Below are 25,405 nucleotides of genomic sequence, written 5' to 3' on the forward strand. Positions count from 1 at the left end.
ACCACAGGTGTAATAACTAATCATTTAAACTACACCTGCTATTATGTATTTTTAAGCCATTATGCGTGTTGGATAGATGATAATTCATGTTTATTGCATTGTCCAATGGATCCGTTTTGCCTACACTAGCCTGATTAATGTATTTAAAGAAATAAGAGATGCAATTTAGAAAAAAAAAAAACACAACATTGATGGAATGCACTGAGGAGTACATTGAAAGTGCCATTAAACCCATCAGAACTTTGCTCTCTGACCAGAAATGCATATTCGATGGGTTTGATTCAAACACAAGGTGAAACTTAGCGATTTCAACAGTGATGCCATTTTTTCCTTCTTTTTCTACTACTGTGAAAAACTTTGAAAAGCTATTTGGAACTGAATTCCAGAAACTGTGTTTTAGCTCAAACATTCCAAGACCTACAAATACACTTTGTATCTAACACCTACCACTGTTTTAGGATAATGCATATTCCGCTGTTTGGGGAGAAAAAAAGACGCCTCTTCCATGTAGATGCATGGTTATTTTTAGCTGTGGAGGAAGGAAATGATCTCTTTCATTAGTTCACATGAATGTGTCCATCTCCTAAGTGCTGTTAGCTTCAGGCGAATTATTCCTCCTGATGCCACAATCAAAACAGATGCCTTTGTATAAAGGTAAGGTGAATCAGCTGTTTTTCACCAGTGCAGCAACGTACAATATGCACAGTAATATGGGGGAGTATATGGAACCTATCATATGAACAAAAAAATCAAATGCCTTTCACTGGGCACTAAATTCCAATTTAAAAAACTAATGCCATTGTTGTTGGTGCCATTCAGTAATACTGCAGACTTTACACTTTGTTTGGGTACATGGTTTAAGTGCTGTGTCACTCTGAAGAAGCGTGCAGGTGAAGTTAGTCCTTTGACAGAAGCAATCCGTGATTTCTATCACAGTGGAGCACAAAGTAAAGCATTCATCTACCCATTCATATTGTGAAAAGTGACTTTTTCTGATATTTTCAGTAGTGTGATCCAAAACATGGAATGTTGCTTCTTTTCCAGTGATGACAAACCAAGATTTAGTTATTGCTTACAGTTAAGTAGAACAATGGCAGAAATGCCCTTAATCTCCTAGAATTTGCAAGGAGCTTCAAGTCCGATAGAAAGGAAGAAAGGAAGCGTTCTTCTATTCTTCTTAGTAACAGTCGAACTGTTGCAGATCACATGCTATGTCTCAGGGTTGCTCTCAAATGTGGGAACCCACTTACGTAAGAATATCGCAGTCTAAATCAGGGTAACCTCTAAGAATCTTAATGCGGATTTTCATACAGGTTGAGCCGCTGAAAGAGTAAGTCAAAGAGAAACTTCGAAGATGAAATATCGTAATTGTGCTCTCTGATTAGAGGTGAGCCACCAACTCTGATCCTCACTGAAACATTTCTCAGAGTTGGATTGGTTCCAGTTCCAGACCATCTCCGTGTGTTGTTAGATGTGATGCCTTTGCAGTACAAGATGCATAACATAAAATAGAAATATGACCATTCTTAACTTGGTTCTTTTCTCTCTTCTGTTTCTCCATTCCTCTTACCCTCACCAGATTGTGACTGCAGTGAAGTTTTTACAGAATCCTCGAGTCCGCCAAAGTCCACTAGCAACCAGAAGAGCATTTCTCAAGAAGAAAGGTATGGACACATAAGTCTGCGGTCTCAATGATAATGAGGGAGTGTGGGTTAGGGTTAAAGCCAGAACATATTGCAGTGGAAAATTAGATGTTAAGGACAAAGGAGATGTTTCTGTTTCAGAAAAAGATTTGAAGTTTGTGAGAAATACCCCTCTCTTTTCTTCCGTACTGACTAGAGCAATTTTGTCACCAGATGTGGAACTGTAGAATACAGAAGACACATTGGGGGTTCTAGGGTTAACTATTATTAGATATTTTCTGAAGCGAGGGTAGTTTACAACTTTGGACTAGTAGTTGGTCAATTCTAGCCCTTTGTGAGGTTGGCTTTAGAACGGCCAGCTTCTGGGTGAAAAGGTCAAATGCTTTAGAGGAGAGCCAGAGACAAATGAAGAGCGAAGGACTTGGTAAAAGTAAACAAGGTCAGGTTAAGGTCAGGCTTGGGGTCAACCTGACTTTCAGGCTGAAATGGTAAACTACTAACTATGTTTAGCCCCTTTTTTATCACAGGGATTGAACAGATCCTGACAAATCCAATATAGTCTCAAATGGATGGAATTGCCTACTGAGATTTTTTAGTATTATTGTTATTGTTTCTGATTCCTAAAGGAGCTAACTTTTTTTTTCTTTAATATAAAGTTTTTAGCCAACGACTTATAGTGCTTTTCAGGTGAAGTTGATAATACCCTTCTCGGACCACAGTACTTACGTCTTTAATGCAAGATGTAAATGCTACAGAGGGTCTTGTCTTAGAGTAAAGTATGTGTGCTATGGAGCACTTGAAGCATTTGGAATGATCCTGAAAATACAAACTCCAAAATTGAGAGGGGAGTGACCACTTATACATTGAAGTCATCAGTTCTTCAGGGTATGTTGAATTCTATAGCTAAAGATCTTTGGTTTGGAAAATTAGGGAAGCCCATGAAGTACGTATTAGTCTGACTGAAGATACGAACTGTTTATTGAGATGTGTGAGACCTGATATCATGAGATAGAGAATTCAAGTATAGGAACCACTCTGCTCATCCTGAACAGCAAAAGACCTAGGAGGAAACGGCAGACTCATGTTTTCGCAATGTTGTCATGCGAAGTAGTTCACAGATAGATCAGTTTGAATGTGGTCCTCTCACTGCTTGTCCTCGTGCCGGTTAGAAAGCATTCCAAAAACACTGCTTGCCCTGCCCTGCCATCAGGATGGTATTACAATCTGGAGCCTATTGGCCGCTGTGCTCCATGAGTTTTTTGTTGAAATATGGGGACCTACGGGGAGTAATTAATCATAAAAGCTTGGGGATTTCAACTCTATCATCGGAGCAATGAAGCAAGGGAAAGCTGAGCCTAAAAGCTGTGCTGATTACCCGGGGTAACCTGATACAAAATCTATTGTTGCCGAGAGATCCTTAGCCCCCAGTATATCGTGCAATATTATAACCGCCTGATCTTCTCCTCTGCTGACAATGACCAGTTATTCTGCATTTTCTCTCTCAACACAGCTGGGTTAGAATTTCATTTGCAGAAGGTATTTAGAGCAATTTAGAGACAAATGTCTCTGGTGTTTGCTCTGCACTTCCCCACCGCAGGCTTCGCTGAACAGTTTTTAGTATCAGGAGCTCCATCTAATCTGTTTAATTTTAATAAATCCCTGACTGGGAGAAGAGGAGGGTTGGGCAGAGAGAAACTGTGGCCCGACTAATACTACTTATGAATTACTTGGCTAATAATTACTAAAGAGCAAAAATGGTTTGGTAGAGCTGTTTGTTCCTGTTTGTTAATTTGCTGTACTTCCCTTTGCGCTAATTTTTTGTTTGAAAACTGAACAGTAAGAGATAGGAAGGAGCAGGGTCCAGTAGTGCCTGTACCCAGCAGTCATTGGAAATACGGCCATATGGAATCTGACCACTAAGCTTACAGCATGACCTCCGTTTGGTGCTGGAGAGCAGAGAGTGCTGTTATTGTACCTATGTACCTTAACAGATGGAGGCAATTATTCTTGAAGCCTAGATCTCGTGGCTAGTTCAGCTCTGGGTAAATGAGGGATTGCATATTTTGGTAGGCTGTTCCCGCTGTACTCTGATATACAGTCATCATCCCAACGACAATGTTATCCCCATTTTACAAGTAGAGGAGGCCCCGCTACCAGTCAAAAAAACATTTTCTGTATAGAAACCATGTAAATTTACAAGAGTCCCTACTAAAATTAGGGAGTTTTTTTGTTTTTTTACAGAGACACCTTTTTAGTTTGTTTTTTTTTTTTTTTTTTTTTTTTTTACAGTTACTCTGGTCCAGGATTGTTGCAGCAGGACTTATTGTATAGGGAAGGGCTTTAGTCTTTTCATGGACCCCAGAAGAATTTCAGTGGAGGGGCAAACCCCTGAATTTTCATGTCCGTAGAGAGTTGTATGCTGTATATGAACTTACCTTTTGTAATTACTTTCATGGAACCCTGCATGGTTAAAAAGTCCTGCCATAGAGAGAATGGTGCTAGACTACTTGATGTCTTTGAGTGTAAGAGGGAAAAGGCCAGGTGTCTGACCCCTGTGGGAGCTTTCCACTACCCCAGCTGCAACCCATGTAGGCTACAAGAATAGGACTGGAGCATTAGCAATGGGTGAGCTTTCAGGTCCTGCAGTCTCAGCTTTGACTAATAAATTTCACTTCTGAGATTTGCAGAGATGGTTTTGTCTTGAATTACTTTTCTTTTTTTATGAACATCTCTTTCCTAAAAGGAACAATCCAATTTTGTTTTATTTTAATAATATTTAGTATAGGAAATGAGGTTCTTGTAGTACATGTCAGTTCAGTGAGAAATGAAAGTTACTTTAGGATTATCAGCTGGATTGGGTTTGTTTTCTTATGAAACAGCAGTTGCAGGGGCTGAAAGTAGGCTTTTCTGGTTACTTGCAGGACAGGGGGTTGCTGAACTGCTGTCTCAGGAATGGGACACCATGGGATGATGGTGTTGATGACAGTTGGGAGAGTGACGGTGTCCTGGATTTGTAAGAGGTCCTTCAAAAGCTGGATGAGGTTTCTGTGTTGTCTTGAGTGCTTTTAAACTCCCAAATACAGAGGCATTAATGAGAAACATGAAGTTATTAGAATCATTTATCATTTTCTTTGAAGCTTACACTGGCATTTTATGTAATTTATGACATTTCCTCCTTTTTATCATGAACTTCTTCAGATGAAGGGAAAAACAGCTGTTTCCCTTCAGAGTATCTGAAAGAAAAGAAAAGGAAAAAAAAAAGATGCTGTTTGTTTTTTGTCCAACTCGCTGATTCTGCTGATGACATGCCACAGAATCAGCGGCGCCTTGGGAGTAATTAGACAGCATGTGGGGTTTAAACCCTTGTGGAAATGTGTCTGTCATCTAACTGTTGTGCCTCAGATGTCCTGTACTGCTCAGCTACCCATCCAGTAACTCATGTGGCTTATTAATTTTGTGGACTCTGAATCTGTAAGTTCTGGCAAGATGAAGATCAGGGGTAGAAATGCACCATTCGTGTGGAGCTCTATTATTCAGGGTGCTAGTCTCGTGAAGCAGGGAAGGGAGTAATTTCTAGGTTATAAGTCTTCTTGTGTCACCTTGGGTGAAAAACTTTTTTCTCAGTTGCTTGTTCTCTTCCTCTGTAAAATGGATACAGTAATGCCTTCTCAGAGTGGGATTGCGGGGAGATGTGGAAGCGTATGGGGAGCTCAGACACTGTAGTGATGGGAGAGTGGAAGTGCATTAGGGCAAGTAAATGTATCATTGTTGAACTTGAACTTTCTATATTGAGAAAATGTCCATCCAGAAGGCAGGATAGTTCGGAAGACCTGCTGCCTTGATTAGTCTTTTGTAACATACAGGCTACCTGCTTCTAAGAGGAATAACACTCTTGCTTGGTGAGATGAACAGGAGGCCGTTGAAAGTTTTGCCCTTTTGCGTGCTGTATCAACTGATTTGTTTCACTACTTTGGCTATGAGGAAGTGAATTAGTAAGAAAGGTTCTCCTGTGGGTCTTGCACAGCTTTTTGCAGTGCAACACAGTTCCAGAAACTTATGGCCAGTGTCAAGGGATCAGGCTATGATGATTTCTGAAGAGACAGGTAAACTATTTAATTTACATAGCCCTTCCCATTCAGAACTCAAAGATACTTGATTCCATTGAAACATATGCTATGAACCCAAGAATCTGCAGTAGAAAAACAAGTTGAACTTACTTTCCTTCCTCCTTCTGCAGTCTGCATTCTTGGAAGTTGAACCCCTGTCTTTTCCTCTTTGTCAAAGAAGCGCAAATGGATCACCTTGAGAACGTGAGAGAAGGGGGCACAGCCTACTGCTGGAGGGCTTTAAAGGAAGTGAATTCTTCAGCAGATTTCAATTTAACCCTCTTTTATTACTTTTCTTTTTTATAATTTAAGTCCATTTCATGAGGCAGTTTGCATGTCCTTGAATGGAATCTCGTTACCATGAAAGCTTTTTTAGCATTGATTTCATAACAGTCTTAATTTAATAGTGCCATCATTACTGAGAAGCCCTGAGAGTGAGGCCCTAGCTTTCCAGGTCACTGACCTTTTAATTACAAACCTTGTTCTGATGGCCAGGTTATCGACTGGACAGCTCCCAGCTTCTGCCCCCAGGATGAAGATGAAAATAACTCTTTCCTCCCCCACTTCCAGAAAAGGGAGGAAAAGCAAAGTAACCTCTTGTGTTTCCAAAATTAATTTTCTCCTTCAGCTTTACTTTGTAATTAATTCTTTAACATGTCTCAGCGAAGCTTGAACAGTTTTTACAAAGCTTTTTCTTGAGCACAAAATACAGTACGAGCCAGTGGAGTCCAGTGACAACTCATACAAAAAAATCCAGTTAGTAATATGTACGGGCAAAATCACCTATTTGAGCCAAACTGCTGTGGCCCTCCACACCTTATGCTTCTTTAGAAATGACCAGTTGGATACAAGAATGTGCAGGTCAGGCTGTGTGTGTAGGCTATTCAAGGAACGCTAGGTGACTTGTCATTCTCTTCAGGCATGTTCATAGGATATGGATTTAAGGGATGGTGAGGAAAGGGAGTGAAGACTTGGCTTCACGACTGATGGTGTGTGTGAGTGCTTGCCCTTTCTTGTACCTGCAGATAGGGTAACTGGTTCTCTGGCTGTCTGAGCAGTGTTCTGTGCAAACGCCCGGGCAGACCTCATCACTCGCATGTGCAAAACTACAAGTGAGGCTTGGAATTCAGCTATTGGTAAAGATTTATTTTACAGTTGTGAGATTATACTTGGTATATTAAGCATCTAGGACAAATTACTTTATCCAGAATGAGAGGAAGTTCACTAGCATTGGTGGAACCAAGGAGGGTGTGCTTTCTGAAGATTAAAGGTATTCGAGGAGCATAGAGCAAGTTTAAAAGCTTATATAGACATACAAAAATAATTGCATAGGCTACAGGGAAGTCAAGGTACATTCTCCATTTTCATAATACTCTTCAGTTGAGGACCTCAGAGTACATTGTACCCATTAACCACTGAAGCTTTGCAGCCATTTGCATCAAGCATACTTCATGGTGTGCGTGGGGTTATCTGGATTTCACTGTACTTGCCGCTGAAATGCATCCACCTCTGAGGTAGAGGAGAGCAGCTGTTTAACTTCACGACATGGTTTTGAGGAGAGGAAATGAAAAATACTTTATCTAAGTGATTTTGCAGAGGGAGCTTTAGGGATAGAGAATGTAATTACTGAGTAAAAAATTTGCTAAGATTCTTGAAAAGCACTGTGGGGTATTTAATTACTAAAGATGCTTAGGCCTGTGCTTATGACTTGTTTGAAAGACAGCTTACCGTCCCTTTATAATACTTGGCTTCAGTTAAAGAAAAATATGTCCCGCACCTGTTCTTACTACCAGTTTGTTCTTTAGGGACCTTGAATCCATGCTTTTAGTTAGTACAACCCTGCATATCTGGGGAAATCCTGTTTGTCTCGAGGAACTTAGTAGGGACCCACAGAACAGAGAGTGAGAGAGTGAATGTTTTTCAATGCCAACAAATTCACACCAGTTCCTATCTGAATCGGCATTATCTGTAGCCACATTTGTTTCTGGCAGTCTGCTATGTTTGCCTAATGCTGATAATGTTCGGTATATAAGGAAGAAGATTTCCTCTGCCAGAGGCTCATGATCCAGAAGTATAAATGTGTTCATGATCCAGAAATTAGTACCACAGCTCTGTATGGTGTATTAGTTGCCTTCTTTTCTCTTCCTGAAAGTGATTGAGAATCTCCATCCATCTGCTGTGCAGGAGATGTCTTCCTGTCCTGCCAGTCTCTTGTGTGCATATCTGTCACTCGCTGTTCAGCACCAGCCTATTCATCACACTGACTCTTTTCCCCCATCAATTTTACCACTGCTTGTGTTATGTGTCTGAACTTGTCATGAACTCTACAGATTGTCATGGCTTCTGTGCCAAGAAGAGACCTGCAGCAGCAGCAGTGACAACAAAACTTGATCAAATGATATACCTTAGGACATCCTGTGCTATCAGTGAGATACGGTTATTCTTTGTGGTGCTCAGAATGTTTGGAAGAAAACCTTTTAAAACGGGTAGAAAACTATCCCTATTATTCCTCAAGATTTGGAAGGAAGTTTGGAAAAGGAAGCTATTCAGTCCTCATCCACAGGGAGAAATCAATTCTCATCTCATCTTTGATGATTGTCCCAGTCACTAGTGATTCAAGAGGAGGAGGAGAAACACCTAAAATAAGTTTAGGTGTAACGAGCTGTGTGATGCTGTGTACAAAGAAAGATAATCCTGTAGTGTTTGCTACCTTTTAATGATTAGTATAGCCAGGTGATTAAGAAAAATGTGTGTGTGTTTGGTGGAAGCTATACTTGCTTACAGATGAGTTTGTTATTTTAGAAGAACGTTGTACTCAGTGTACATTTCGTTATTTTGAAACGGTTGTGTTTTTACAGCTCAAGAGAATCTAAAAACTAGGTTGAACAACTTGTTTCTATCCCACTGGAAATGCTGAGATCTGGAAATTTGTTTTTATATTAAGTTTGGATTAGCATTTAAAATCTCAGACTTTTTTTGAAATGGAATATTCTGCACTCATCAAACCACTTTTACTGATTAGGTTAAAGACTTTTATATTGCAATTGATAATAAAAAAGATTGATAGAATAATATAATATGTTCCATAATATTACAGTTAAAATATTTAGAAAATTGGTTGTTGAATTTTTATGAAATCATTACTTTTCTCCAGAACGCTTTGGGTTTTTTTTTTTTGAAGGAAAACTTTGTTTAAAAAAAATGTTATGCTGGAAATTTGTTGACTAGCTCTAGTGGGAAACTGAAACACTCCTTTATGGAAGTGTTTTCCACAAGCAGGTAAATTCACTATTGTTATTAATGGATGGCTCCAACGAGCTTATCATCTTGCATTATTCTGTGCTTCTAAGTCCACCTACTGGCTCTGAACTCGGTTAGTATGTTCCTGAATACGAGGGGAAAAGTCCTTCTTGGACACATTTAAAGGGAGAAGAAGAAAAAAGTCAAGGGAAACTTAAGGTCCACTAACCTTCACAGTGTATTGCTTTAAGTAAGATTTTTTTAAAGGGCTTTGAAATGAGATCTGCTACGTAATATTAAAAATATGAAAATCTGAATAACTTTTTCTTTGGCTTCTATGTGATGCCTTGAGAAGGTGCCTCACAAGAGGCACCCCTTTGATGTTTTAATGATGTTGCGAAGGAGCCACTGATGGAGAGACTCTCAGATTTGACATCCTCTAAACGCGCATTTATTTGTTCTGTAACAGAGAGTGCAAGTCACATCAGTTGTAATAGCCTCTCGCTCGCTCGCTTCAGGCTCAACCTACAGTGATTTTGAACCATTTAGATATACACTCCACAGAACAAGAGAGATGATTCATTTAGAGTACATTCGGAGAAGAGTCAGCCACATCTCCTGTTTCTCTTGGCCACAGAAATTCCCCAGCATTTCAGTGAAGAGTCCAGAACCACCTTTGCTGTGTTTTTGCAGCTTGAAAATTCCTGATAATTTGGACAGGCTGGTCTGGTGCCCAGGAAGTTGTATATGCTCCAAAATATTAATTGTAAGCTTAATTTTAACAAATAATTGGAATGTCATGACTTTAACAGTGACTCTCCACTTGGCTATCTGAGAGTAACTACGTAATGTAAAAGAACCGTTAAAAATGGCTGTGCAAAATTAACTCCTCTTGCTCATGGAGTGTGTTTTGAGTCATGTCTGCCTTGTTTACTGTCAAAATAATACTTCCATTCCTGGTAGCACTGAAAAACCAATATGATTACAGCAGAGCAGGTTGAATTCTGTTCCGGAAGATGATGAAAAAATGGTCAGTTATATTCTGAGTCCTGAAATTGCTAGCCTTAGAGATGGGCAAAAAGACACAGACCGTAAGTCTGATTTGTAAATTTAAGAATTTGTCTATCGTATTGTTAAGTGAAAGAGTAAAAGCAGAGTGACAAAGAAAGTCACTTGCGTAGTTACAGCCTAAGAGAAGGCATTGGACGTCTGAGATATGACCGCTTGACTTTTGGGCAAGTTACTTGGTTTCAACTTCCCCATCTGTAAAATGGAGTTAATTGTCACTTTTGCATCGTGGACGCAGTAAGATTTAGCTTACTTATGCTTTATGAACTTATGCTTTGATACAACTTGTCTCAAAGTTGTTGCAGCACAGCGGTTGATGCTGTAGTATGTGATTTTTGAAGTTGCTTGCTGCAGTAAGAGCTGCACGTGCAGGAGAGGTTAAGAATTTACCTCTGTCAGCTGTGTACGGGAGGGGAGAGCTGCAAACTTTAGAATGTCAAAATGTCAAGGCTCAAGAAGATTGCGTGCAATCCTAATCCAGCCCTGCAGCTCTGACCTTTGAAGCAAGCTTCACCTTGAGACACTCGAAGAAGTATGTGTACATTCATATAAAAAATACTGTGTGATAGAAGAAATGTGCTCTTCATGGTCATCCAGCTCACGGTTTCCCTGCGGTCTTCCTGGAGCTAGTGAAGGGATTCAGTCACTGGACCGCTCTGTGTAATAACCTGCTCTTCTAAGTCTAAAGAGACGGTCTTCTCTCTTGGGGGTTAAAACAGGGAGCGTAATCAGGATAATCTATGTTGCTCTTCTGCTGAATTCCATCTCGGGCCTAATAGTACTTCCCTGGTAGGAAAGATGAAATAAGTTCCTGTATGAGATAGTTCTCTGGGTTCTCTTAGACAACATTTCTACTCCGTTTCAAACCACATCTTGAATACCCGTGAATGTGAAATCGTACTATTCACTTTTCTGCTACCCACTGTTCCCTCTTAATTTTAATCTGAAGGGAGATCTTTCTTTCTTTAGCTAAAAGGGTACTTTAGTCTTTGATTCATTCTTTCCTGTTCCTTCTGGTGGATCCTAGCCCAGGCAAGGCTCCGCTCCCCTAGGAGGAGAGTGGAGAATTCATTCTCAATGAAATCTGAGGCTCTCTTAAGTAAAAGCTGTTGACTTTGTCATACTGTGCAAATGTGCATTGCTTTCAGCAAGACAATAAAGGGTAAATGGGGTGATCTCTGCTCCTGTGGAGAGGTCAGGTGGTTACATTACACAATCTTCTAGAGCATCTTGCAGCAAATACATGGGTTATATTAAAAGTTGCAATCATATCATTTTTTAAAAGTAAATTGCTGACCTTATGCAGTAGAATCAGCTTTATTGAATTTCGCCAAAAATGCGTTTATAATTCCCCCCCTGCCCCCGCATACACATGATATTCATGTCCTTGCTGCCCATGTGGAAATGTCCCTTTTTACGATGATAAAATTAAATTTGTCTTTGTCTCTGCCTTGCCTCACCTTTTAAGATTCCATCCTTAAGAGACACCAGTGGATTATCTGTACCAGAGAATGAAGATGGGCAATATCCCTGCATGGCTGGCTGGCTGGTTGTGACCCAACTTCCACTGAACAAATAAATAAGCTTCTCACATTTAGAGGACAAATAAAGTTGAGGATAGGTGTGATATAGGTATTTTTCTAGGAGCGCTGGGGTCTTAGAATAGGTAAGAATTTATTTTGCCTTCAAAGTACTTATGCTTTGCTTCTAGGTTTTTTTAATTGCCATGCAATATAAAACATAAAATTCACAAATGGTTATTGCACTACCCGTGTAATACTGTGACAAGTGTCCTCCGCCAATAATAATTAATCATAAAACCCTCTAATCTGTGGCCGCTTATGGCCCCTTCCCTGAATTCACTGGAGGGAAAACAATGCTTTTCAGCATACTCTAGAGTTTAACAAATGTGTATTCCTTACTTCTGTACTACTTTACATATTCAGAGTACTCTACAAATATTAACTGACTAAGCATTGTGACACTTTTTGTAGATTGGAACGATTATAGGTCTCATTTCATGTACTTTTGGGTTAGGCCTTTACATTCTCCAGACAGTTGGCAAACCTCAGTGGGATGCAGAGGAAATGTCATCCCTGTTTTAGATGGGGAAACTGAGTCAGATATATTAAGAGCAGTTAGATCTGAGGTAACTCTGGCTCCTAGTCCTATATATGTATTACCATACTATGCTATCCTCTCAATGTGATGCAGTGATGTTTATGGTATTTTCAATATAATTACTCAAACCATTTCTATGTTCATCCTCTCCTGGCTTCGCCTGCTTTGTGTGTGTGCGTGGGGGAGGGGGGGGAAGATTGAGTTCATTGTATTCAATAAAATCAACATAAACCATCTAAGTAAATGAAGGGGCAGATTGGCCTCTGCAATGTTAGCATTTATCCCTTTTACTGTGTCTCCCCCAACCTGTCTTCCTTTCGATGTAGCATTTAAAAGGCTAGTTACTCAGAAGTACAGAGAAGAACATCGTTGCTCTTGCTCTTCAAGTAACCAGGAAAATGCAGCTGTTAAAACTCAGAAATATAAAATACATGTTTAAAAGATGACTCTGAATATGTTTAAAGAAGAGCGAGAGAGAATTCAAGGGAACCAAAAAATAGCAGCTTCCATTACTGTAATTAAATGGCAGCATTTAACCTATCAGGCCGTTGCGTGTATGTGAGAGATGAGCAGGGAGCTGCATTTGAAATGATCACTTTCTTCCTTGGGGGATAGAGTAGTTAAATAATTTGTTTGTGAGGTGTGAGTTCAGTGTCGGGGAAAGCAAGTGCATGCATGTGTGTGTGTGTGTGTGTGTATGTGTACTTTAGAAGCTAGGGATGGCAATGTGTTTACTGAGAATACCCTTGAGGTTGGTGTTTACTAGCACGTGCACTGTCAATAAGAACACAAGCTGCTTTTGCCCATTTGTTACGTTATCTGCAGAGTCAGGGCCTCACCTCATCCTAGAGATAGGCAAGAGTAGCAGTAAAAGAAAACCGGGGAGGAAATGGGGAAGAAAAGAACTGGAGTCCTTCTGATGAACTTCCATCTACTGCAGTGACTCTAAAGGGTAAGTTGTTCTATCCGCTCGTTGGACTTGGCACTCAGGAATGTGGGCATTGTCGTCCCTTAGGGAACAGGGCTGACGCTCCTGCTCAGACAGCTGCCCCTTGAACATCATTTCAAACCGTAACTTGCCCTGCAGCAGTGTTCCACCTGCGCCTGCCATGACGCCTGTGCTTCAAGACTGTAGCTTGCAGATTTGTAGGGAATGGCAGGGATGTGCAAAGCATGTCCTTGGGCCTTGATCACTGACCCTTGGCTCTCTGAATAGCTGTTTGGGCATCCCTGTTTAATGGTGTTGATTAGCCTTCCAGCGTGCTGGAAAGGAGACACGTTCTTATGTAGTGCCCAGAAAGGCATATCTTTCCATTTTTATTTACTCCCTTTTTATTTGTGAGGTGATTCTTTGGTTTAGGGAATATTTCCTTATCCTTGAACTCGAGAGCTATCCTGATGCAGCGTGGGTTGATACTAGTAGCACGTTTTACAGCTGCTTCAGCTACTTCACCTACTGATTTGACTTGCGTTATGTTGCAGTAACATGCCCATAAATGTTTCTTAGTATTCACTCCAATTTCTATGTGAATTCTGTGTAGTCACTCCTGTTTTAACTCCTGGGCTGGGATTTCATGAGACACTAGAAGGCAACAGAGAACGTTCATTAAAAATGTTTTGATATTCCCATTGTGAACATTCAACCCCAGCAAGTGGATTTTGAGGGCAACATTCACCTGAAGGGAGACCAGAGAAATGCCATATGTTTTAGCACCCAGTCAAAGCAAAGCAGGAACTTGAGTACTTGCATAGTTTGTTGCAAGTTAGAAATTCTGAAGTATTACCAAAGAGAATCAAAAGCAAAAAAAAAAAAAAAAAAACAAGAGGGAGGGAGCGGGGGGCTAAAGTTAATTGAGTGAATTATTTGTTGCAAATGCCTTGCATAGCTCAAATGCACCTAAGGTATAGACTCTTAAAACCATCAGTTATTCTTTGTACATGATAATCATCAATGTCAATCTTACAAGTTTTACAAAGGGTATGGTGTAATATTACTCCTGTTTCACAGATGTAGAAACTGAGGCAGGGGGAGGGTAAATGACCTACACAAGGTCAATAGCAAGGCTGGGAATAGAACCCAAATGTGTAGAGGCTTTTATTATACTAATAAGGAAGCTCTGGAGGTGTGTTTGGCATGGTAATCGAAACCCTAGAGAACTAGCAGCAGTTAGTATGTTCTGTGCACATCCCGAGGGAGCAATGATGAAACTCCTTTCATACCTTACCACTCCAGTTCTCTGTGTGTGGTCACCATAGTTTTTCCGCCATTTAACCTCGTTATTTTTAGTACTGTTAGCATTAGTTTTCCTTTGGGCGTTTTATCCAGACTCCTTTAATTTTCTTCAGAACTCTGAGGAGCTGCTGAAGGCACACAGGGAGAAAAAAAATAACAATAAATAAACCAAAAGATAAAAAATGATCTTTTGAAACTATTCTGCTATTTTGTTGACTCACCCCCTATGTTTTTTGTCTTCTCTCTTCTTTTATCACTAAGGTCACTGCTTGAATGTGTAATCTTGGCTTCTTAAAAGTTCATTTGCTATTGTTTCTTTCTTCTCCACCCAAGATTAACATCCTGTGTGATGACATAGATGGTTGTTGTCTAAATGGATGCAGTGTAACCAACAAAATTGTGAAGGGTGGGTGGAGAAATATTTATACAGTTGTGTTAAGAATTACAAAGTAGATTTGCCTTTTAAACAGAAGGTATTTCAACGCTGTTACTGGCAGCATCAGCCTTTAATTTTACAGGTGGCTAGCTTTGTAGTAGCATTCAGCAAACAATGTTTTAATGGCACGTAAAAAAAAAATCTCTAAAACAAAAGAAAGAAGAAGAAGAAGAGGGTGATTTATAATCTATAATGAATGCTTGCTGACATGCCTTTTCGTAATAGTGCATTGGTATCTCTGTCTTTTGGGGGAAAATGCAAACCAGATTTACCAGGAACATTCATACCATAATAATCAAATATGTAGTATTGAGATGTATCTTTCTTAATTGTGCTTATCTTCTCAACGCTGTGAGACATGCTAGACACCTGACTCTTAGGTGTCTAACACTGAGTCTACTTTATAGATGGGGAAACTGAGTTAGAGGAGCAAAGTCACTCCATAAGGTTATGAGGAAATCTGTCAGAAAAAGGATATGAATTCCTGTGTTCATGGCTCCTTACCCTGTTTTGGTTTCTTTATACTTTTATATACTCTTCCATGTATACTTCCATATATTTTTCCATGTTCTTAGAAACATGCTGCTGTAGATACTGTTCTCTCTCCTCCTTATAGCTACGCTCTCTGGCATAGAGAGGGCGCAATTTGCACTGTGGTAATGCATACTCTGTGTTTCCATTCTGTACTTTCTTCAAACACTAAACGTTCATTAAGTGTACACTTTAAATGATTTTTCACGGGATCAGTCTAGACTGATGTGTTTGTTGTGTTCCCTTCTACAGTTTAAAGTTTTTAAAGTGAAAGCGGAAGTAAGTACTATCAAGGCAAGTTGCTCTTTACATTGCAGTTCATTTTAGTCTGTAGAGGGTGCTCTCTGGAAGTTACTGTCTAATGTAGAAAATCCAGATCCTCTTAGCGCTTTAGGGGCAATCAGAAATTCTAGAGTGATATAAAGAACTGAGAATGGTGCATCAGGATGGACCTTCTCATTCTGGCATGTAAAATTCAGCCATCCTGACAGAAGTGGTTAAAGAATTCCTTATAATGTCTTGAAATTGCTGTTCTTTTGCACAGTCCCTTTCTTTTGAACCTCAGAGTTGGGAAAAAGGAGGAGTCTGGGTCTAGAATTTCTGGCCGGTCTACTCCAGTAATAACAGATCCACAGTGGTTTCTGATCTGGAGTCATTCCACATTAGGGCCAGTCTTCTCGGTCAAATCTAATATGGACCATATTCGGGCCTGTACCACTGGAAGGCCTCATTCTTCTTTGCTGCAACAGCAAAGGAGGTGGTGGAATTACTGATGTCTGGTTGAGTGCAGATCCTCCAGGCTGCTCGTTTTACTTCAGTGCCATAACTAATCTGACTTGCGTAGTTCAACTCATTTTGTTTGAGCAGGAAATACAAGTTGATGTTGGAATTCTGAAGGCAGATCAAAACTAAAGCTCCTATTGTCAGCGTTTTACTATACCTGAATTAAGAGAACCTCTGGCTTTTGCCTTAAAAGCTCCTAAAGATAATATCACGGATCAAAGAGTAGCAAAAGGCCAAGCATTTTGTTGCTATTGCTCAACAAGTGGTTTAACAAAATATTTTTCCTTCACGTAAATTAAACGTATCTGAAGCACAAATGTTTTCTAACATTGCTATTCTTTAACGTTTGTGGTAAGTTTTGGTGATGTGAGGATTTTTGAAGTTTAGTGATGTGCCGTGTACCAAACTATTCTACTTTTTGAAATGAACTTGTAGAAGAAATTAATTTCCTTTCACCTTGATAGAATGTTTTTTGTTGTAGTTTCTAGTTTAATGGAAAGGAAATTTCATTGACCTGCTGCGTACTCTAGGTAAGTTACTTGAGTTATGTGTGCCTGTGTTTTTCCTTCCTGTCTTCCATTTACGCAGACAGTTAAATGCTTTGGGACAGGCTGCCTTCTGCTCTTGTTTTTGTACAGTAGCTGGCACAATGAATGCCTTTTGGGGTCTCTAAGGGGTATTATAAAACAAGTATTATGCTTAGAAACATTACCCATGGTATATTTAACATTTGTTTTCTCTGAATTCATAGCCTTATTTTTAGAGAGATTATCAGTTATTGTAATAAATTATGAGAGAGTTATGGTTACTAGAGTAGTGTGTCTTCCACTACCTGGGTTTTCTGCCCCATACAGGCCTCTTTTAACAAATGGCAGTGCCTCGGTCATCTTCCATTCTTGATTAATTCCTCTACCTTGGAATTGGCTTCTTGGCATAGAGGCTTCAAACCCCAAGGCCAATATTAATTTGAAATCATTGCAAACGTATGGAGGCTTTTGATCCTTCATGTAGTGTTCTCACATCATGTACTGGCTGAATTAGATGTCCTGTGTTCCCTGTTAAACACTGGCTTCCAGCTTAGTCAAATATATTGTCTCTTCAGTACTGGTGTGTAGTAGACAGGCATTGACTTACTCCAGCATCATCTGCCTGAAAGAGACTTTACTTTCTATCAGATACTGTACTTCTGCTTGTGTGATAATAGAAAGGAAAGGCTGCAGGCAAGAGACCTAAAAATAAACCCTCTAGACAATGAGAGGAGGAACTTTCCTCCTATTTTTAGAAGGAGAGAGGTTTTTTTTGTGTTACAGAGAGACTTACTTCTTCTGTTTTTTTGCTGATTATGGATTATGGTATTCCTAGAGTTACTCTGTAATAGACAGGTCTTTAGAAGAAGCTACCCAAGATTCAAGTTGCATTGTGTTTTTGCATATACCAGTTGCACAGTAATTTCACTAGGCTTTGTAACAAAACTTCTGATGGCGTAATTCAGGTTTCTGAGGACTTCTGGCCATGTTTCATTTGATTTAGAGCCATGATGCTGGCTACCTTTTTTTGTAATTTGAGCTTTTTCTGAAGCTAAAATTGTGCCAGTTGAAGTAGGCTGTCTGCTGGCTGAAGATATGTTGTAGATTAATTAAAAAATGAGCAGTCCATATCCTGTTAAAGCTGTGATGCTACTGCATGTAATAGGACTTTTCTACTGCAGAATTCTGAGTCTGCATCCCATTACCCAGCCACTTTGTCCTGCGTGTTGTTCCTCCTACTCTCCTCTTAGTGCTTTGTCCCCTGAAATACATAGCTTAGCACTGGGATTTTTTACTCCTTTTTTTCTGTGTGAAACAGATAGCATACTTCACATGAACAAGGAGCTTTCTTTGCGTTAGAAGAGAAGGACCTGACCTCTCTTACTACAAGTGAAACTGCATCTTCTCTGCCTTAAGAATACCAGTGAAATACATTTTGCATTGACTTACAATGCTGTGATTTATACTGTGATATGCTTTGTGATATTCCAATGTCCTTTTGCCTTTGTGTTTGATTTTTTTTTCCCCTCTAAGATATTTTAGTGGGTATGATGTCAATGAATGGGGGTATGTACCCAAAATGCCCATAGGAGAATGAGGCATTCTCCCAGTTGTCCCAGAGGAGGGATCCTATGTGTTCTTTTTTTTCTCCCATTAATCTTACTGCAATATTTCTTCTATGCCTGCCTTCCTCCTTTTGAATTCGTATTAACAAAAAATATATTTTGGAATAGAGAACAGCTGGAAGGAAACATACCTCTCTCTCTCTCTCTCTCTCTCTCTCCCCCCCCCCCCCCCCCATGTGCTTGCACATACGTTACACACGTACGTGGATGAGTGATCAGAAGCAACTTTTTTTGGTGTATTTTGAACTTCTCATATATAGAAAACTGAGAATAAAAGTTGTAGTACTTGTTCCTTTTTCGATTTCAAGACGTGCTAAGCAAGTAGGCTGCCCTTACTTATTCAGAGCGAAAATACTTTGATCTGGTTTTCTGAAGACAATACTCATTTCATGAGAATATTTAATCAGTAGAAAATAGGGAGGATTTAGTTTGTTTGTTTAGTATTTAACCAAGTGAATAAGGCAGATTAGGGAAAGGGGGGGACTGGACCCATAAACAAGGTGATATATAATATTTTTTTTCATTCTCCTTTTAAATAAATACCGATCAGCTTTATGTTCGGAGACAATAGGAGCCGTTGGCTTAAATTTGCAGTTTACTGTATTTATGGCTGTAATATCAAGGTGCTGCCGTCGTAATTTCATGCCCCAATGAGAAGAGCAAGGTCGAAGCAAATGCTTCCATCGGCATCTGCTAACACACTAACTCATAAACAAGGCCCGGCTGGATCAGGTGGCACGGAATAATACAGGCTAATGAAATACAGCACAGCTTTCCATTACTGTTAGTTTTTACAGTGTCGTCATTACGTGTAATTTATGTTTAAAAAATTCAATTTTATACAAGGCTCTGGGAAATAGGGGTCTGCAGGTCACCCAACGACTTTTAACGGCTCTGAGAGTCCTTATTGCACTTCACTGTTCCAACAAAATGTTAATAATAAATAAAAAAAAAATCCCTCTTCTACTTTTTCTCTGGTTTGCATATCTTGCTTTGTCTTTTTAATTACAAGTGGCCTAAGAAGAGTTGGGGGCTCTAAATGATGTTGGGTGTTACCCCCTTATCTGATGCTCCCAGAGGGGGTTTACTATCTACTTGCTTTTCTTTTGTCTGTCTATCAATCACCTGGGGTCCTGTAAATGGAGTAAACACAGCTGAGGAGAGGGAGATACTTAACAACCTCTCTCCCAAACCCTCACCCTCTGACATTGCCCTCCTCTCCTCCATTACACTTCATTTTATTATAGACTCCAAAAAAGCCTGGCCAGGAACAGGAACTGCTGCCAGTTTTTTTTTTTTTTTCACTTTATTTATTTATTTATATTTGTAATGCCAAAATAGTTTTTATTTTTAACCTGTTCCTTCCTGATTGGCTCACTGTAATACTGGGCATTGCACTGTCAATCAGGTTTTCCTTCTTTATGTTAGTCCCGTGTAACTGAGGTTAGAGTACTTTATCAGTTCGAAATACCACTTAGAGACCCTCATGGGTTAAAACATATAATCTTTCTTAAAGATTATAGTTGCATAATTAACAGTCTTTTAGGTGAACAAAGCTGTAAGATTTAAAGTCCTTTCAATTACTTTTGAAATGGCTTTTTATTTTTGCGTTTTGCTGCCTGACTGTTGAGACAGTCAGTTTCACTTTGACTTTTGGGTTCCTGTACGTGATGTTTGAGTTGGAAGTGCAGCAGTAGGATGTTTACATCCAAATAAAGTATTTTAATATAAATGAAAGATAAAAAAATCACAGGGATGTTTAGATTTTGTTAATATGTTACACTGGAATCGACCTTGTGCTGCCCTGTGAACAAAGACATGTGAAAGAAGAGAGATCAGAAGACGATACCTTTGGCCTTTTTGAAATGTATTAATCTATGAACTTTTTCAAAGGACAGAATAAAATGTAGGACAAACATTTGATAAAAGAATCACCCAGCAGTGCATGGACCTGACTGAACAGGTGGAATCGTTAATCTGGATCAGATACCAGAAGGTTTCTATGATGATTCTTTTAAAATGTAGCCACGTTCTCTTAATTTAAGAGCACAGTTGTCTCAGTGGCTTCCAGGAACAGGAGGGTAATGTCATTTCAGGATGTCTACCAGTAGCTCTTCCTTTTAGTCATATGTCACGTGCAAACTTTGTGTAGTCATGTAATTTGTTGCAGCTAAACAAAGTTCTCCAGTTTTGTTTTGGTTGCTTCTTAATAGAAAGTGTATGCATGTGTGCAGGAGACAACAACAAAAAACCCACTCTATTTGTCTCAGCAAACGTGTAGGTGTGATGATCGCTCCAGGGCAGTCTGTTAGAGTGGTTAGGAAAGCTGGCTTTTGGAAACTCGCAAGAAGAGCTTAATTCTTTCCATCAGCCTTTCCTATTATGGCAGAATTCTTAATCTCTTCCTAACCAAAAGTTTTCTCCGCAAAAGTAATGCTACCTTCAGGTTAGTGGACAGAGCAAAGCACTGAAGAATATAATGAAGAAAAAGGATGCGCTCAGTGGATGGGACGGGGAAAAGAGTGGTCACTGAAATGTCAGCGCTTGTGTCAGAGACAGAGGAGAAAAAACTTAGTGGCTCTAGTTCAGCTCCTAGCTCATGTGAGGGTTTTGCCTTGCAGTTAGTGCTGCTGTGTTTTGTCCAGAAAATGGAGAAGGATGGATTCGTGGTAAGACAATAGATTGTAATGCAGGAGATGTGAGTTTTCATTTCTGACTGTGTCAGAGGTTCACTTCTGACTTTGGAGCACATCTCATACTCTGTGTCTCACGTTCTCATCTGCAAAATATGGATAATAGTATTTCTCTACTTCCGAATGGTCTTTAAGGGAAAAATATTTTGATGTACATGAAGTCCTTATATTGGCTAGTACTGGATATTGTAAAAGAGCCTAAATAGACAGTCAAGTTTTAAAAGCTCTCTAGGCAAAGGAGCTTTTTATGCAATGTAACAGGCAACAAGAGCCATTTCTGACATCCTGTTTTATTCTCTGACTTGCTCTAGTTCTGTGTTTGACTACAATTTGCAGAGGCTGGGTGATCCCTGAAAATGGAGTGGGAGCAGCGAAGACCGCAAAAGAGGGTCAACAAGAATCTTTGAAAGTAAAACAACTGTAGGTCCTGGATAATTCAGATCAACACCCTGAAGCCGGAAAAGGAAATTTTAAGGCTTCATGAAAATTATGAGTAATTCTTTACAAAGGCTGTGGTGCTGAAGAGGAATGAAATAGATGGTTGGGGGAAGGGAGGAATAGGTTTGCATTCTGTAGGGCTATGAAGACAGTTTCCTTGCCTCCTCCTCCTCAGCTCAGTCCTTGCTCAGTACCCTCTGCGGTTAGATTATTCCTTGCAGATAGCAATCAACTGGAAGGAAGTGTGTGTCTAATTTGCATGAGATTATTTAAAACAAAAAAAAAAGGTCTGCATTAGTCAGGGTGATGGTAAACAACGCAAAGAGATGCCTTTTATAATATAGCCGTGGCTCAGCTTTCAAAGCCAAATATAATTCACTTACAATTGGCAGTTTCCTTTATTGTTCCTTTTAACCTTTTGCGTTCCGCATGGTCTTGATCTTGCTGAAACTCCAGAAGAACTAAAATGTTTGTTTTCCAAAGTGTTGAAGGAAGTGGAGTTAGAGGAAATCTTTTGTTAAACTGATGTGAATTTCTTGACATACCCATCCCAAAAAGCCTTTTATTAGACAAAGCTCTCGTTTTTGTGGCACTGCTTTTGCACCCAAGAAAAGTGGTATTATTTTTGGTTTACCGGTGTCCTACTAGATTAGGATAAAGAGTGGACCATAATCCTTTTTTTTTTTTTTTTTTAAATACTGCAGTGATAGAAGGTCTGTGATGAAATAAATCAAGGCAGAATATCGGACCAGATGACACTTTGTCTGATCTAGTTTAGAAATTCCCACTTTTCTGTGTAATTAATGTATTTTGCGGTTGGATATTTTGGGGTATGGAAAACTCATTCAGCTGTGTGCATACATGAGTGTATGTGGTGAATATGAAAAAAATTCAATCTAAAGTGAATTTTGATGAGTTAGTTATCAATGCCTGAGGACTTTCTTAGAATATCCATGTACGTTTTTGTTAGTGTGCGTGAGAAATGACAACCGTGAAGACAGGTATATTTCTGAATCCACAGATGACTAGTTGCAGTGCAGACTTGCTGCATATGTATACTTAAGGAATTAGCTCCAGGAGATACTCCCTTGATGCTTGGAGGCCAAGATGACAGGCCCTTTAAAATGTCTGGTTACGATGAATAAAAAGGAGATGTTCTAGGAGCGATGCTTCTCCCAGTTTTCTCCTATGATTATTAACGAGGGAGGTAGTTGTGATGTTGTTTGAGTGATGCCACCCACTAGTACTGTGAACAAGACCACTTCACAAGGCAGCAGAATAGACCAGGGAGGTCCAGGGCATTTTTAATTTGCATTAGTTTGCACAGGATTCAAACCAGGAACTCAAATGTGAAAGGTTTCCTGGCATACTGTAATTCACATCAGCTTTCTCCTTACAGTATAGAAGGATTTTAATGGAAGCAGTGTTACTTGAGTGTCACTAGTGGGCATGTCCGGAATAATCCTAGAAGTGCATTTTATCTGCAAAAGATTTTTTTTTTTCTTTTTCTCAAATAAGATGAGAATTGAGGGAGCATTGTGGCTGGGAAAAAATGAGTGTCGTTTCCTGCTTTTTTTGTAGAATGAAATGTAAAGGAGAAAGCATAGTCCGTAACTTCCATACATTCCTAAGTGTTAAATGTTATCAGATTTGCTGTCTTTGCATGGAAATAGAACAGAATGCCCTGTTCTAGTGCGAGCTACATGTGCAGCCAGCAGCTAATATTGTCTTACTTGTCTGGCTCCATCTTTATGAAATTCTTCAGTTGCTAGTGATCGGCAGTGTTGGCCTCTGTTTATGGCCTCTTCTATATTGTATAATTAGAAGCTGGTTAAAACAGTCTCTTTCTTATGAGGACCCTGCTTTTTAACATGGGTTAGTTATCATAAATATTGCTTTTGCAACTTTAAAACCATAGGCTGACTTGATGCCTCTTATTGCTCTCACTAGAAGTCTTGTTCCGTACCGTTATGTTTGGTTTTAGTTCTTTACTGTTTTAGGCGTGCATCAAATACAAGTAAAGGGATGATTTAGCCAGATTACAGGACTGGAGGTCAGTAACTTCAGATTTCTAATACTCTTTCTGACGTTGATAATATTCCGTGACACTAAGAGAAATCACCTAACTTATCTATGTATTAGTGTCTGCACTGTACAGTAGCTACAGTATTAGCTTGCATAACTCACAGGATAGGGAAAAGACCTGCTAGTAGTTATAAAGCCTTCTGAAGATCAGAGGCAATGTAGGTGCTACGTGAGACGCTGGTGTGTATCAATTTCTGGCAATAGTGTTTGTTCTAGAGATAATTCTATCTAGAACCCCAGTATGCAGTGAAGTTTAAAGTCTTGGATAAATTTCTCAAAGCCCAGGTAATATACCCAAAGCTTGGCCATTTTCTGTATTGTATCTCTCTATGATGATAAGGAGCTAAGTGTAGTAAAGGATGAAGTTCAGGAATTTCATCTGCCAGCAATATTGAGAATAAACATGTAGCTAGACCTCATTAACCTCAGACAGAAGTGATGGAGAGAAAATATTCCCCCGTCTTCTCCCGCTGCTGTCATATTCCTACCATTTTATACACTGTGCTCAGTCCTTATGACAACTGTGTAAGAGTCAAGTGGTCTGTCTCTTCTCTTCTAAATCTCTTCCCTTAAAACTATATCCTCACTTCCAACATCTCTGAATGTTTTACACACTGTGTGTGTAGCAGAAGGTCCTGAATCTCCTCAGATGTCAATCATAGCTGAGACACTGGCTTCCTGTCTGCTTCTATGCAGGAAAATAGCATACAAAGAATACACAGCTGTCCAGGCTCCGCATCATGGTTGCTATCTGACTACAGAATCTTTTTCTAGATGTTTTCTCCTGTTGGAAAAAAAAAAAATGCAGTCATGCTTCCTTCTTCCCAGGTGCTGGTCATCATGAATCTTTTAGCTGCTTTTCGTTTCCCTCTTTTTGGCCAAATGCCTTCCATATGTTGTGGCCAATTACAGATGGTCACCCTGGCATTTCCCAATGGCAGGAGTGGCTGCTCCAACATGTACCATGCGTGCAGTGTGACTACAACTCTGTGTGAAATAAAAAACAGGCTGGCCTAGGGCAATCTAATCAGGCAGCAATAGGCTGGGGCAATGCTAAGCTGAAAGTTTGGGCTTGGCCTTGTTTTGATCTGTTTTGTTATAGTTTTATTTCCTCCTTACATTCTGTGTCCCATTCATACTAATCACACTCAGTCCTGATTTTTTCTTTTTATTTCTGCATTTGTCATAAAATAAAGCAAATTATTCCCGTCTTCGGAAACGATCTAGACTAATTAGTCGTCTAACCCAATAATTAGTTTTTTGTTTCCCTGTCTGTTTTCATGCATTATTGTTAGTTTTTTCCCCTCTTTTTTTTTTTTACACCATTACAGATTAAAATGAGCCACATTTGCAGTTGATGGTATCTTTTTTTCGGGGGAAGAATGGAGAATTGCAATAGAAAGCTACTTCAAAAGCAGCAATAAACTCAAGGATAAATTAAGGAAATTGAATGAGCCACATTTGGAAGCAGCGTTGAGGCTAATATTCTGTCGCTTAAGGTTAAATTGCAATAGAGAAAGAGAGAGGGAGAGATTCCAGTGAATCCAAAATTGGGGAAGCAGTACTGCTCAAGTCAATGCCAAAATTCTTTTGCCGCTTGAAAGGGTTCTGCCTGGCTTGAGAATTTAATTATGCGTGCATCAAGTGGGTAAAGGTGCTAAACAGATCTCATTTCCTCTTCTCCCCCAGGCCTGACAGATGAAGAAATTGACCTGGCTTTCCAGCAGTCGGGCACTAGCACGGATGAGCCACAGTCCCCAGGTCCTTCTGCACAGCTGGTGCCAAATCAGCCCACTCACCCTGTGTTGTATAGTAAGTGACCTCTTGAAAACACCTCGTCCAGTTGCTTTCTGCAGTGATTTTTACTACCCTGCAC

At 39.6% G+C, this 25,405-nt stretch overlaps 1 protein-coding gene across 1 annotated transcript in view; it reads left to right on the plus strand.

Annotated features, from left to right (window-relative positions):
* Positions 1-25,405, plus strand: part of PEX14 (peroxisomal biogenesis factor 14) — a 79,994-nt gene that overhangs the window by 35,817 nt on the left and 18,772 nt on the right. The window contains exons 3-4 of the mRNA XM_068915733.1: positions 1,580-1,664; positions 25,219-25,341. Coding sequence (XP_068771834.1) covers positions 1,580-1,664; positions 25,219-25,341 — 208 coding nt within the window. The remainder of the gene's footprint in view (positions 1-1,579; positions 1,665-25,218; positions 25,342-25,405) is intronic.

Source organism: Struthio camelus, chromosome 21 (assembly GCF_040807025.1).
Source record: "Struthio camelus isolate bStrCam1 chromosome 21, bStrCam1.hap1, whole genome shotgun sequence".
NCBI lineage: Eukaryota > Metazoa > Chordata > Aves > Struthioniformes > Struthionidae > Struthio > Struthio camelus.